The 15610-nt window shown below is 36.7% G+C and overlaps 1 protein-coding gene across 2 annotated transcripts in view; it reads left to right on the plus strand.

The window, feature by feature from the left end:
* Positions 1-15610, plus strand: part of PTPRG (protein tyrosine phosphatase receptor type G) — a 745156-nt gene that overhangs the window by 717118 nt on the left and 12428 nt on the right. For both annotated transcript variants that reach the window (XM_050781197.1, XM_050781198.1), the window contains 8 exons: positions 1545-1717; positions 3113-3248; positions 3865-4011; positions 6330-6423; positions 7435-7511; positions 7997-8125; positions 12013-12159; positions 13160-13302. In XM_050781197.1, coding sequence (XP_050637154.1) covers positions 1545-1717; positions 3113-3248; positions 3865-4011; positions 6330-6423; positions 7435-7511; positions 7997-8125; positions 12013-12159; positions 13160-13302 — 1046 coding nt within the window. The remainder of the gene's footprint in view (positions 1-1544; positions 1718-3112; positions 3249-3864; positions 4012-6329; positions 6424-7434; positions 7512-7996; positions 8126-12012; positions 12160-13159; positions 13303-15610) is intronic.

Consider the following 15610-nt stretch of genomic DNA (forward strand, 5'->3'; position numbering starts at 1 on the left):
CCCCAGTGGATGCTTGAAACCTCAGGTAGTACTGAAGCCTATTTATACAATGTATTTTCCTATACATACATATCTATGATAAAATTTAATTTATAAATTAGGCACAGCAAGAGATTAACAATAATACTGAAACAGAACAATAATATTCTGTAATAAAAGTTATATGAATATATACTGTTTCTCTTAAAATACTGTAATATTTTTGGACTGTGACTGACCTCAGGAATGTGAAACTGCATCTAAGGAGGAACTACTGTATTAAGAACTATAAATAGATGTTCATTAAAAATGTAGTTATTCCTCAGAACATAGGTATGGCAGTTAAGTTTGCAGCAATGGGATAATTTTTTTTTTCTTGGTGTCTTGGACATTTTGGAAAATGTGATAAAACTGTAACCTCCTTGCCCCATTTATATTCACACTTACTCACATTTTTATATAAAATTTCAGTGGCTCCAAAGCCCATCTGTTATCCCAGGTTAACAGTCCTTTCTATGTATATTTATTTCCCAAAATGGCAGAAATAACATGAATATCAGTAGCATAGCAATACATCTGTATTCTCTATTATGAAATAGAGCTGCTGGCTGGCTCAAGATGATCAATAACAGCATAAAACTTATAAAGCCCAACTGATGGGAATATTTCAGGTATTTAAACAGGGCCCACTTACTCTTGTTTTAGAAACAGCTTAAGTCAGAGGAAGAAGTCAAATAGGAACTTTAGGTGTTTTACAAACTAACAGGAAAAAGTAGAAAAATGAGAGTTAACAGAAGAATTAAATTAAAGCCATCATGGGCCTTTGTACAACAGCACAGGACCAGACACCCTTCAAGCTTCAATGTTGATTAATGACCCTGAGTCATCCAAAATTTAGAAATGATAGAGGTATTGATAATAAATCATATCATAGCAAGTAATCTATTTGGGGAAATATTTCATCTAAAGTAGTTAAAATGTAAAAAGTTGAGACAAAGGAAAACTACTCTGAAAAAGTCATTTATGAAAGTGACACATAAATGAGACATTGCCTCTGACTGTAAAGACAGAAGTATTTGACACTTAAAATCTTCCCATCGCTTCCTGGATAGTTTACAGCATCAATCAGCACTCTGGCTCCTAAAGGTCCAGCCTGGACAGTGGAGAAGGAATCAAAATCATAGCCCACAGAGACATGAAAGCAAACTACTAACATCTGAACTTGGGGGCAGAAAATCAGGAAATGGAGGCCTTGCAGGAAAATTAAAAGTGCTTTGGATAGATAGTTCTAAATCCAAAAAAACCTGATACTAAATATTAAATATTCATTCTTAGTACAATCTTAAACAGTCTTCTCTTCTAAGTGATAGTGACACTTCATATCCAGCTTGGTAAAGTCTCCATTTAATGGCATGAAAGTTGGCTACAAGAGGGAATAAACTAGCCTGGGAACAGTGATTAGGGTGAATGTGATCAGTGGTCATGTATCCTGACACCCTTACATTTTTTTTTTCCAGAATGTCCACCCCTCACCTTAAAGACATCTTTTTTCACTTTTCTCATAGGGTCAGAAGGGAAATCCCAAGGGTCGTCAGAATGAAAGGATAGTGATCCAGTATCACTATACGCAGTGGCCTGACATGGGAGTTCCCGAGTATGCCCTTCCAGTACTGACTTTCGTGAGGAGATCCTCGGCAGCTCGGATGCCAGAAATGGGCCCTGTGTTGGTGCACTGCAGGTAGGGCCTGGGATTCAACATGTGAAACAGATGGGGCAGGGGACTTAGGCCTCAGTGACCTTGGACCACAATGACTGCTACTGTTTTCACTTAGAAGCTGAATCTTCCACTGGAAACTGGGATGGATAAGACCTGCCATAGTCTTAAAGAGGCTGTATTCCTGTAATATTAAGAAATCATCTGCTGCTTCTGTGAATTTTTAAAAACTAGATCAATCTCTAGTTTTTATAAAATCATCTTATTAATAATATCAGCCAGGCATGGAGGCCAACACCTGTAATTCCAGCACTTTGGGAGGCTGAGGTGGGAGGATCGCTTGAGCCCAGGAATTTGAGACCAGCCTGGGCAACAAAGTGAGACCCCATTTTTACAAAAAATAAAAATAAAAAAATTAGCCAGCATGGTGGCACACGCCTGTGGTCCCAGCTACATGGGAGGCTGAGATAGAAGGATCCCTTAAGCCCAGTAGGTCAAGGCTGCAGTGAGCTGTGTTCATGTAACTGCACTCCAGCCTGGGTGATAGAGCAAGACCCTGACCCAAAAAAAAAAAAAAAAAAAAAAAATTACAAAATCCCCATTGTTTATAGGAAAAGTGTAGCCTGATCCTAATAAATAAAAATAATTACCTTAAGCACAAGAACTTTCCACACTACAATAGACATTGTGTTTTTGTAAATGCCTTTTCTGAAAGGTTCTTCTAAGTAACAATATTTATAGTATATATGAAAAGATTTCATTTTTAAATTTTTACTTTATATGTTCCATATAAAATACCTTTTCAAAAGCACTGGGAAATCCTTGTATAAAGCTTGTTTTCTGTCAGCTACACTAAATGACTTTAGTTGGTTGTTTAAAAATACTTTTATTCTATTTCATTTGCAAATGCATTCTTGCCTCTTTTTTGTTTGTTTGTTTTAAACTTTGGTACTCAAATAGATGTCGCTTGTTCCGTGATTTACGTTGCAATGCTAAATGAATAACATGTCACCTATACTAGGTTATCTAAGTGGGGTTTAGGCTGGGCATGGTGGCTCACACCTGTAATCCCAGCAGTTTGGGAGGCCAAAGTGGGCGGATCACCTGAGGTTAGGCGTTCGATACCAGCCTGGCCAACATGGTGAAACCTCTACTAAAGATAAAAAATTAGTCGGGTGTAGTGGTACACATCTGTAATCCCAGCTACTCGGGAGGCCGAGGCTCAAGAATTGCTTGAACCGGGAGGCAGAGGTTGCAGTGAACTGAGATTGCACCACTGCACTCCAGCCTGGGCAACAGAGTGAGACTCTGTCTCAAAAAAATAATAAAATAAATGGGGTTTAGATGGTAATTTTTCGAATCCAAAGTTAACAGTATGATAAAACAAAAGTGCCAGTTGAGTGTCTTCATTTCTTACAGCGCTGGTGTGGGCAGAACAGGCACCTATATTGTAATAGACAGCATGCTGCAACAGATAAAAGACAAAAGCACAGTTAATGTCCTGGGATTCCTGAAGCATATCAGGACACAGCGTAACTACCTCGTCCAGACTGAGGTAAGGAGTAGCTGCCAACGTCCTCATGAGATTCTGGCAAATGCTGTAACTGAAATTTGTTAAATGATAGTGAAGAGACAGATTCATTCTTTTAGGGCTTGCAGTAATTTACAGGTTTGTATTAGAAGACATTCTGACCATGATACTATTCTATGGATCATAGTTTTCTATTTCTGTATGGATCTTAACATTGGGATTCCTAAATAACTACACAAGTACTTATGAAACAGGTACAGTTGTTTCAAGAGCTGTGTTAGATGGTAGGGGAAGTTAAACATGTTGTCTGGCCTGAGAAATACATAGGAGAGGATGGTTCTAAAACCATTCATTGAACACAATTTCTTGATTACTTATTGAGTAGAAGCAATAAGCACAGTATAGAATACCGTGATCCAGGCACAGTATAGAATACAGAGCTAAACTTAACACAGTCTCTACTGTAAAGTAAGTTTGGATTGATACAGTGAGTATTGGAGCAAATCACCTAGCTGTAAGTTCTTGAAGGAATTCACTGGGAGGTCCCTGTTAGGGGCAGAATTAAACAAAGGTACACTTCATGAATGACTGGCTAAACCTTAACTCTCCCTCAGTGACTACCATGTATTGTACCTCTTAGGAGCAGTACATTTTCATCCATGATGCCTTGTTGGAAGCCATTCTTGGAAAGGAGACTGAAGTATCTTCAAATCAGCTGCACAGCTATGTTAACAGCATCCTTATACCAGGAGTAGGAGGAAAGACACGACTGGAAAAGCAATTCAAGGTAGTACTTTGAATAAGTTTCTTTGGCATAAAGCAAGGAAATGTTTTAAATGCCTTGAGTTTGGGGGTTATGTCTTCTTTGCATTAATCTATACACTGAAATGGATTACTGTTTGTACTCCTTGTACTCCTTAAATGTGATGCAAAAGAAAAAACGATTTTGACCATGTATGAATTGTTGGTGTTCAAGTAGATATACAGTGTTGTATTTTCTTCTGAGCAATTTATTACTTTATCTGAACATAAACATCAGCCCCTGGCCATAATAACATAGTACTTTAGAGTCACTCATTTAGTCCAAAAAATATCCTCTGTATTTTTTCTGAACTAATCTATCTTACCTTAATTATTAAGAATGATTACTTGTAGACATATTGTCCTAAAAATATGCCTATTTCAAAAACTATTTCAGAAGATAATTTAGAAATTTCAAAAGAATTACTAAACAATACTAGAGAAAAGTTAACTTTTCCTAAATGGTTGTTCTTTTTCTTTGATAGGGACATGAAGAAGCTTAAAAGCTGTTAAGGTTTATATGGAATTGGCTGAAGTGAAGGTGAAAAAGAGAGATTATAAGGACTATTAAAATAATTAAGGCTCAGTCATCTGATAACAAATCAAAGTTGCTTCTAACTTTGAAACATTGCCTCTCCAGTTACCAAGTGCTTTCCTATTTATCTTTGTCTTTTAAATTCTATTTTGCACATTGTTCTGTATGTAAATAGTTTCTCCCTTTGTATCAAGATTCAAAGAATGAGATGAATCTACAGTTTTAGTTTTCATGGTAAAACCTTCCATAGACTCTGAAACTTTCATCTGAATCTCAGCTGAAGAAATGAGACTGCCAAGCAAATTATACCAAGTGATATGAAATGAAAAATAATTTAATTTCACTGAGTTCAATCATAAAAGTAATTTAACATTTTTAGCTCCCGATTAACATTCTAACTACTATAAAACCATGAGGTAATTAATAATGAGGACACAGTGTATCATTATAAATGTTTAACATGAATTCTTACAAAATATTAAGTACCAACATTTCTTACATTCTGCCTTTTTCATTTCTTCAATTTTTTATACATACTTTAAAACTTCATTTAAGAAATGCGGCTGGGCATGGTGGCTCACGCCTGTAATCCCAGCACTTTGGGAGGCCGAGGTGGGCGGATCACGAGGTCAGGAGATTGAGACCATCCTGGCTAACACGATGAAACCCCATCTCTACTAAAAATATAATAAATTAGCTGGGCATGGTGGCGGGCGTCTGTAGTCCCAGCTACTCGGGAGGCTGAGGCAGGAGAATGGCGTGAACCTGGTAGGCAGAGCTTGCAGTGAGCCAAGATCACGATACTGCACTCCAGCCTGGGCGACAGAGCAAGACTCCATCTTAAAAAAAAAAAAAAGAAATGCGACCAGGTAGTTGGTTCTTTTACAGGCACTAACCATTTTAGAGCTCAAGATGAAGAAGAAAAGAATCAAATTTGAAAATGAAAATTATATCCAGGGACCATGAGTTTTACTAAAGCATCTGGAGAACACTGATCTCATGTACTCCATTAAGATGGATGCCAGCCCCCCAAAAAATAGGATTGACAAAATAGTTCAACCAAGCTACATAAACAAACTACTGGGCTGGTTACTTATAACAGCCTCAGAACAATGTTAGTTCAGTTCAACAGAAATGCACTGAGAACTAGTTAAGTACTCCTTTATCTTCAAGAAACATGATTAGCTCATAATAAATAGCATTAGGCAATCTTTTTTAATGTAGACTCACTTGGGTCTTTTATGCCAGTGAGGAATCACAGAAAAAAATTCACAGCAGCAGTGACATCATATAACAGAAGAATCCACATAGTTCTATAAATATCTATTGCACACAGCACCTGTTTAGGGCCTGATAGTAGAAATAAGAAAGATGCAATCAAGGTCACTGAGAGAAGTACCACTAGGAAAGCACAAGAGTGTTCTCTGGGGCTGGGCATGGTAGATTACACCTGTACTCCCAGAGCAGCCTGGGCAACACAGGAAGACCCCAATTCTATAAGCAATTTTTAGCTGGTTGTGCTGATGATGCACCTGTGGTCCTAGCTACTCAGGAAGCTGAGGTGGGAGGATCACAGTTACAGTGAGCTACGATCATGCCACTGCACTCCAGCCTGGGCAAGAGAGCAAGACCCTGTGTCTTAAAAGGTTCTTTGTGGCACAAAAATGGTCTTGTTTATCAGTAATCTGCTTGGGATTTTTGCCAAAGCATCAAGCAAATGCTATCAAATGTATCTTTGAATGAAGACTAAAATGTTTTTTCTTTTTCAGTTGGTCACACAATGTAATGCAAAATATGTGGAATGTTTTAGTGCTCAGAAAGAGTGTAACAAAGAAAAGAACAGAAACTCTTCAGTTGTGCCATGTAAGCCTTTAAAATCAGTTTGTTAGTGATCTTTTATACTGGATTGTATGTTATGTACAGAGACAGCCACTACTCTGATGCTATTGTGATAGCACCCTTCAATTGTACTGTACGTGGCTATATGGTAGAAGGTTTTGAAAATGTCCTTTTAGTAACCTCATTAATATATGACTTTATACCAGCCTCTTACCTGGTACTACCAAAAGGGAAAATGTTATGCTTATTCAACTAAGGTAGTTTAATGAAACTGGGAGAGGTGGCTATCAGTGTCAGCAAGTTGCTGCATCTATCTGACACAGAATACAGCTTCATTTCACCTTGGAATGTAAGAATTGGGTCACTTCTACAATATTATAACATAAAAAATAATAATAAAGCTGTAATTGCTGTGGCATTAACATTCCTTTACAACTTAGAATCCTGGATTAATCTATACAACTAGAACCACATTATTCAGTTACTGTGGCTATTGAGATCAAGGCACTGTTGACTGGGGGTGACCTTTGTATAAATAAGGACACAGCTGTCTGCGTGCCGTAGACATAGACATGGGTGATCATTGGGGAGATTTATCTCTAATGAAAAAGGCCTCTAAGACCATCGTGGGCAGAAAAAGGGGTAGACATCGTAGGCAGACATGGAGAAAGGGGTTGGTAAAAGGGCAGAGTATATGTTGGTATAATTGTAGGAATAACAAATTAAGAGTCAAAAGTTATCTAAAACCCTATGTCATGTCCATATAAAGTATTCTGTTACTGATCTGCTGTAAAAATCTCTCCCACAGTAAAACTGTATTCCTACAATGCCTGGGTCCTTCTGGGTATGTGCAGCAAAATTTCATTTTACATTCTGCCTCAGCTGATAACACTTGAGCTTGTTTAAAAATATAGATAAGTCTTAGAAAGGGAAGCCAGGAGGATATGTTATTCATCAAGCAAATCTCAGAAAGAGCTGTTGGTTCTGTGTGTATAATAAGGCAAATGTGGTGTTTTTGTTTTTTCCATATGATAGCTGAGCGTGCTCGAGTGGGTCTTGCACCATTGCCTGGAATGAAAGGAACAGATTACATTAATGCTTCTTATATCATGGTGAGAGTCAACAGTTAATTATAAATAAAGTCAATTAAACTGAAAGGTGTTAAAGAGCAGATACCACCTGTGTGACTGATGTCATTTTTGAAATAATTTCTCAATGTGTAATACGAAAAGTAGAGAGATTTCTGTATCTGGAAACTTTTTGGGGGTACAAAAATGCTTAAATTAAGCAGAATGCTTCTTCAGGAATTAATTTTATTGTTAATTTCACACATCTAGTCTTTGAATAAATGTTGAAATTTCTGTTAAGTGAAAACAGCAGGGGTAACTAGAAGTGAACTGCACATGGAGAGAAATTTGTCTGCACAATGCTAGCAGAAGTACATCTAAAAATTAGCCAAATGTACTGAATGCCTTTCTCAATTATTTTAGTGTAGTCAAAACAATGCTATCTTATTTCACGAATATATTTTACTCTACCACAAAGTTAAAATAAAACATTCATATTCACTGATTTTTTTTTGTCTTCCCAACTGAAGGGCTATTATAGGAGCAATGAATTTATTATAACTCAGCATCCTCTGCCACATACTACGAAAGATTTCTGGCGAATGATTTGGGATCATAACGCACAGATCATTGTCATGCTGCCAGACAACCAGAGCTTGGTAAGTAAAGCACATCTGCTATATATTAATGAGCCCATGAGGCTACAAGCATAAATTACTCTGATACTTTGCCATAGGGCTATAGTAACCATATATGCTAGGGAGGGAATTTAAAATTTTTAAATTCTCATCTTGAAGTCTATAGAGATTCCTTTCATATTCTCACAATACTGTCCCTATCAGTATCCCATTACTTGATTCTCTGATGCTACTGATATCACCCTTCAATTATACTGGCTGTGGTGGTATGGTAAAAGGTTTTGAAAATGTTTTTAGTAACCTCATTAATGTATGACTACACTAACCTCTTACCTGCTGTATGTCACTTTTGAAAAGTAAATAATTGTAGCTTACAGGTACTGAGTATGTAACTGTGTTTACATGTATTAACTTGTTTAATCCTCAACAATTTTAAGACATACATACTATTATTATCTCACATAATAGCTGAGAAAACTGAGGGAACAAACTTGCTCAAGAGCACACACAAGTAACTGGAGCCAGGATTTCAACCTGAGTCATCTGTCTCCAGAGACCATGCTTATAATCATTTTGCTGTATATCCTACCCCAAAATATTGTGTCAAAAGTACTAATAATGTATCTTTTTTTCCCATTCCATAGGCAAGGCAGATCTACTGCAGGGATAGGCTATTTTGTTCCAACTTAAAAGTCTTTAAGACTAAGCTGCTACCACTTTCCCCTCCCGTAGTCCTTCTCTATTTCAGTCTCTAAACTATACAGAAGGGTAAGCAAGTTTGTAAAACAGACTTCAACGTTTCTGCTTTGATCTTGTGGATACTTAAGTTTCAGAATTAGCTGGGTCTATAAAAGTTACTATGTGGACATGTGAACCCATAAGGTAAAAACAGAAAACATTGAGGATCTGCCTTTATGATAGTCAGATTAATGAGTTTTTTAATCAAAGAAGAACAGCATGTGACTGAACCCCCAGTCTTGGTGACATACATTTGACTGTGTGCCCAGTCAGTAGGAACTTCTTCACTTTGTCGCATTTTGCTCCAGCTTCAGGATACCAAAACTGCTTCTGTATGATGGAATGGCAACAAAGTTGAGAATCTTAAACTAAAAGCTGGAGTGTAAATTTTCAAATTAGCTGGCAATAGGGTCTATTCTGTTTGGCATGTGGAAATTGGAGGCACTTAGGGTTGTTAAAACGTTCATTTGTTGGATGAATCAGTATTTTGTTATTGTCACTTAACAGAGGGCAATCACCATAAAGCATCTACTCAGCAGCTCATTTGTATGGGGAGGCTGGGAGAAGACTGGACCAAATAAGTGGATACATGTTCTGCAGACACTGAGGATATAGGAACATGCCATCTCAGTGTCTCTCTGAGGCCTCAGAAGGCTAGATTAGAATCATATACAACTGACCTCTCAGTTCTGAGATGGAGAGTTTCATCATTGCACAGTTTTTCCTAAAGACTGATATCTCTGAGTTCTTTTTGTTTGTTGTATTATTACTGCTATACCTTTACCAGGTCATAATTCTGTAAGGAGCCCAAAAGTCACTGCTTTCTAACTCACAAAGTACTCACAAAGTACAAAGATGCCCAGATATCTTTGACCTATAAATATAGTTGTAAGCAAAACAGTCATGAGACCAGTGTGCCTGCTAAATTAAGAAGTAGCATTTATTTTTCTTAGACTTTCAAGATGAAACATTTTTTCTACCTTTCTTCTACCATAACTCAAATCCCTTTGGTAGCCTTTAAGCTAGTTAATTTATTATTCATGTTATCATCATAGTATTTCTTTAAGGTAAGTAGTTTTTATTCCCACTTTCCAGATATGGAAATTAAGGTTCAGATTAATTTACCCAGGATCACATCCACTAAAAAATCCTGTGCTTAATCTGTGCATATTTGTTACATTTAGATGCCCTGTTCATTACCTTATATCTTTAATATCAGTGTCCTTGGACAAAACCTGTTAAAACCCACGACAGTTACAGACTTCTTTTGTATAGACTAAACCCAGTTGCTAATCTGTTTCCCCTTATGCTGAGCTTTAAAAATAAAAATGTACTTGGCAATAAGCTATATTGAAACTTGAAAGGGTGATAAGTCTTATTGGACTGTTGGCTCATTTCTAATGCAACAATGTAAGATTAAACAAAGCCTTCTTTGTTTTGAACATTATTCAGAATTATTTCTGACTTCAATGATAGTAGGTAGGCATCTTCAGGAAAATGCCCCATAGGAACCTATATACTACAGGAAAACTACAGTTTGCTATTTGAGCTGATTAGGATACGTGGTGTACATCATAATCATATTTCTCACAGTCTCCAACCTATGCAACAATTAACTTTCTCTTAGGCACCCATAGTTTTTAGGGACAGAATTCAAGTACCAAGCCTGCATATCTATTTTTAATCTTAAAATGGATGAACATTTAAAGCATGCCTGATTCAAGGCTGAAAGACTTTCTATGTTATCCCCTCTTGAAATATAACATTGACAGATTTACTTTTCTTTTAAAACTGCCTTGTACATACAGCCAACCTACTTACTCACACACAATGTTCCAAAAAAGTTCTATCCCTTGCCATTTATTAGCAGTGTGATTTTTGATAATTTATGGACCCTCTCCCCAAAGCCTTGTGTCTTCATCTGTAAAGACAGATGATAAAAAATCTCCTCAGGGTTAATATACAAAATTTGTACAGAACTCATACAACTCAATCATGAAATACCTGATTTAAAAATGGGCAAAAGACCTGAATAGACATTTCTCCAAAGAAGACATAAAGATGGTTCCAACTGGTATATGAAAAGGTGCTCAACCTCATTAACTTTCAGGGAAATGCAAATCAAAATACCTCACACCCACTAGGATAGTTATTTAAAAAAATCAAAAGATACCAAAAGCTGGTAAGGGTAACAAAGAAAACTCTCACACACCGTTGATGGGATTGTAGATTGGTAGAGCCATGATGGAAAACTGTCTGGAGGTTTCTAAATAAGTTAAAAATAGAACTACCATAAGATCCAGCAGTCCTTCTTGTGGGCATGTACCCAAAGGAAGTGAAATCAACACCTTGTAAAGATATTTGCACTCCCCTGTTCACTGCAGCCTTATTAGCAATCGCCAAGCTATGGAAACAACCTAAGTTTCCATCAACAGATAAATGGATAAAGAAATTGTGGGGTAGGGAGGAAATGGGAAGATGTAAAATAAATCAAGAGGATACAAAACAACAGATGAGGAAGAACAAGTTTAAAGATCTCATGTCCAACATGAGGACTACAGGTAACAAAACTGCACTGTATTTGGGAATCATGCCAATATTGAGTACATTTTAGCTGTTCCTGCCACAAAAACGAAAGTGAGATGATGGGTATGTTAATTTGCTCCTAACTATAGTAACCTTTTTCCTATCTGTATGTATCCGACATCATACTAAAAATATACAAGAAAACTTACAATGTTTATGAAAGTCCTTTGCAAAATGCAGTTCAACTACAGAATTATTAACATAATCCATAGGAAATAATTAGCATGTCTTGATTGCTTAAGCAATTGTGAAATAACAAAATTAATTGACCTAGATCCTGCTTCCTTTTTTACTATGTCAATATTACAGAATACTTTTCAACTGTAGTAAGTCCCCTATAGTGGGAGTGTTTCAGGTTGCTACACTAACAGGTGAGAGGTGCTAGAAAATGATTATCAAAATATATTTTACAATAGAATAACCATTCAACTTGGTATAATTAGATGGGAACATATAACTCTATGAATTCAGTTTAAAAGAAGGCTTGAGAGGTATGGGAAATGACAAAATCAGTATGCAAGAAATAAAAAAAAAATGCTTGACAGAACTGCAGAGGCTTTTTTGTTTGTTTTTGTTTCCCAAAGGCAGAAGATGAGTTTGTGTACTGGCCAAGTCGAGAAGAATCCATGAACTGTGAGGCCTTTACCGTCACCCTTATCAGCAAAGACAGACTGTGCCTCTCTAATGAAGAACAAATTATCATCCATGACTTTATCCTTGAAGCTACACAGGTAACCTAAACCTCAGTTCCTCACTAACAGCCATACCTGGGCCCTGGATCATCATTCTAAATAATAATGAAATAATTTACCACCCTCAAGCCAGGCTCAGGCATTTAAGTAAGACTTAATTTTAAATATTTACATTTTCCTTTTTTCTTCCTTCAAATATTTGCTTTTTCCAGCTGGCTAGATGAAATGTAACAGTTCCTCCGATTCAGCATGCATACAAATAGGTCTGTTGACCTAATTATAAAAACAATATACTAGAGCTCAATATTTTCTTTGCCATCAGAAATGTAAGCTTTGCAATGTGTTGCAGAGATGATAATACCAAGTTTTTTAAGTAAATATTTTGCTGCCTTCTTGTGGGATAAGGTTGGGGGGGCTCTTATACTAGGAATTTAAAGGATGAGCCCCTTCCTTGTTTTCCTTTAATGTTATAAATAAGAAAATAGAGTAGCATATAAGGTCTTTAATAATTTATTGTCACTTGAAATTTTTGACTAAGCCAAATGAAATTGTTTCACTAGCATGACCTACTTGGATGTTTGTCTTGAGACAGGGTCTCACTCACAGTGGCATCATCAAAGCTCAAACTCCTGGGCTCACGTGATCCTTTCACATCAGCCTCCCGAATAGCAAAGACTAAGGCACATGCCACATGACTGGTTTTTTTTATTTTAGTTTTTTAGAGACAGGTCTCCCTGTGTTGCCCAGGTGGGTCTTGAACTCCTGGCCACCTTGGCCTCCCAAAGTGCTCAATTACAGGCATGAACCACTATGCCTAGCCATGCTTTTTTTTTTTTTTTTTTAAAAAAAAAAAAAAAAAAAAAGCAAGCAAGCAAGCAAACCTTCTTGGCATTTTTCTTCTTTCCAACTGTGGTTTGGTCAACACAACATTGTTGAGAGTTACCTATAACACATGCTTTCTCAGGAGCAAGTTCTAGTCATTAGATTGTAGATATGTGAAATAAAGGAAGGGATTTGACTCATGTTGTATTGGTTACAGGATGACTATGTCTTAGAAGTTCGGCACTTTCAGTGTCCCAAATGGCCTAACCCAGATGCCCCCATAAGCAGTACCTTTGAACTTATCAACGTCATCAAGGAAGAGGCCTTAACAAGGGATGGTCCCACCATTGTTCATGATGAGTATGTATCTGTTTCTTAATTTTAAAATGTAGACAGTTTTTTTTTGTTTAAGTTCTTGTTGAAAGCAGTAGAAAAGGAAGCCAGAATTTTAAAACCTATCTATCACCTCAGCTTGTGACAACTCCATGTTGTTTCTAATGTGGACATGTACAAAGTGTTGTTGCTCTGTTTACATTGTAATATGTCAAACTCTTCCAAGACTCCCAGGTTCTTCTAGAGTATATGGTCAAGAAAGGGGAGAGTATTATATCTTAGCCTACAGAAGTAGACCTGCATGCATTTAGAGGTTTTATGTGTTAGTAACAAATGAGTAAATTAATAACTGTTTACATTAATTAATTTTTTAAAATCCTTACACTGAATTTCAAACACTTGTTAGAGAAATAACCTTTTAAAATATGACTTAGTTGATGAGTAGAGATAAAACTAGTAGTATTAATGATAATATTTAAAGTTCATGATGTGTTTTAAAGTCTACAGTACTGTCTTTTGGGATTTAAAGATAAGGAATATGAATTCTCAAAGAGAAAAATAACTTGCACCTGTTCTCAGAGCTTCTAAGTGTCCGAATGGTATCCCAGCCCAGCACCTTTCCACTTTAATAACAAGGAAAGGGTCATAGATATATCTTATTGTTTATGGATATTTGGAGCCAAACTTCATGGCCTGTAAGTTGGTTATATAATTGGGTCATTTCAGATCTCACAAACCTTTAGCCAATATTACACATTCCCATTTTTATTTTAGTTCCAAGGTAGCTCTTGGTCAGCAGCATCCATTATGTTCATTAAATTACCAACTAGCATAAAGTATTAATAAATTTGAAAGTGAAGCTTATTGTGAAGGCTTTTTTTCCTTGCACTAATGCTGTAACATGAAGTACACAAGGGCTCAGCACCTTCATTCACCTCAAATCACAGTACTCTCCTACTTGAAGTAGTGTGTACTAGCTGCTTCCAAAAAATGTTATAGTCTTTCAAAACATTGGCCTGACTCTTAATTAGTAAGATGAAAACTTAAGATTTGAAAAGCATTACAGTTGAAACATTAATTAAATAGCACACTAAGTAAGATCACCGGAAATGTGACAACCATCAACAGTGGTTAAATAGCACAGACAGCCTCAAAATAACCGGGGAGTTGCTACTGAACTAAAATTTTGTGGTATGCAGTTATAGCGTAAAGTTAGGGCATTTTCTAGAATTCCTGAGTTTTACCAGCTCTTATCATCTCTTGTCATCAAATTCTAATGTTACTGCCCAATTACATGACTGATTTTGCTGTTATGGTAGTACTCCGAGGTGTTTTGTCCTGAAGTCAGTAATGCACCAAATCTTATATTTTAGGGTAAGGAAAGAGGAAAAGAAAAATAACCACCAGTTAAATACTAAACAGAAGTGTTTGATTCACTTATCTATATTCAACTTTTAAGTAATTTTGTCTTATTCAGTGATTTTTATGTCACATGCTGAATATATATCCCCTCCGGAATTAATCAAATGTATGCAGGCCTCATTCTTAGGCCTATATACAAAAAGAGCAAATTAATCCTAAACCAGTAGATCTGCAAATATCATATAGGTGAGATGCATTAAAAGCCACCAGTAGAAATGTATTAATTCATTTATCTACTCTCTGCAGGGAATAAGTTAATTCCATTGAAATTACTGAAGAGAAACTTTAAAATTTTTAAACACTTGCTAGCTCTAGTGAAATACTCTGAACACCAGTTCCTTTTCAGTTTCCATCTTACCTACTTTTTGTACCTCTAAACATCACTTCCTGATGGCCTACAAACACCTCAAATTCAGCATAGCTACAACCAAACTCATCTTCCCTGCCTGCCCCTAATCAACTTAGTTGTACAGACCAGAAACATATCAGAGTTCTTTTTGAGTCTCCCTCATTTCCAGGTCTAATTGGCCACCACCAAGTCTTCTTGGTGCCATCCATTCTTTCAATAGACTTTTCAAAATCTTTTACAATCTGGTGTAAGTTTACATTTCCAGCTATCATCCCAATCTGCCACTGAAGTACTTCCTGCATACCACCTTGCCCCTGCAAATCCTCTTTCCTCCAAGCGCCCTTTCATTCAACACAGTTCAAAAGTCACTCTCTGAGACTCTAACTCATCCCAGAGGTGCTAAGTGAAATCATTAACATGACATCTTTACCAATGCATACCAGCTAAATGTCATTCCTTCTTATCATGTCACATCATAATTATTTGTGTACATGACTGTCACTCTCACATTGCTGAGGCCAGCAATGGTAATTTATTCATCCCAGTTTCCACAGGGTGAAACCC

Source organism: Macaca thibetana, chromosome 2, assembly GCF_024542745.1.
Source record: "Macaca thibetana thibetana isolate TM-01 chromosome 2, ASM2454274v1, whole genome shotgun sequence".
Classification (NCBI taxonomy): Eukaryota; Metazoa; Chordata; class Mammalia; order Primates; family Cercopithecidae; genus Macaca; species Macaca thibetana.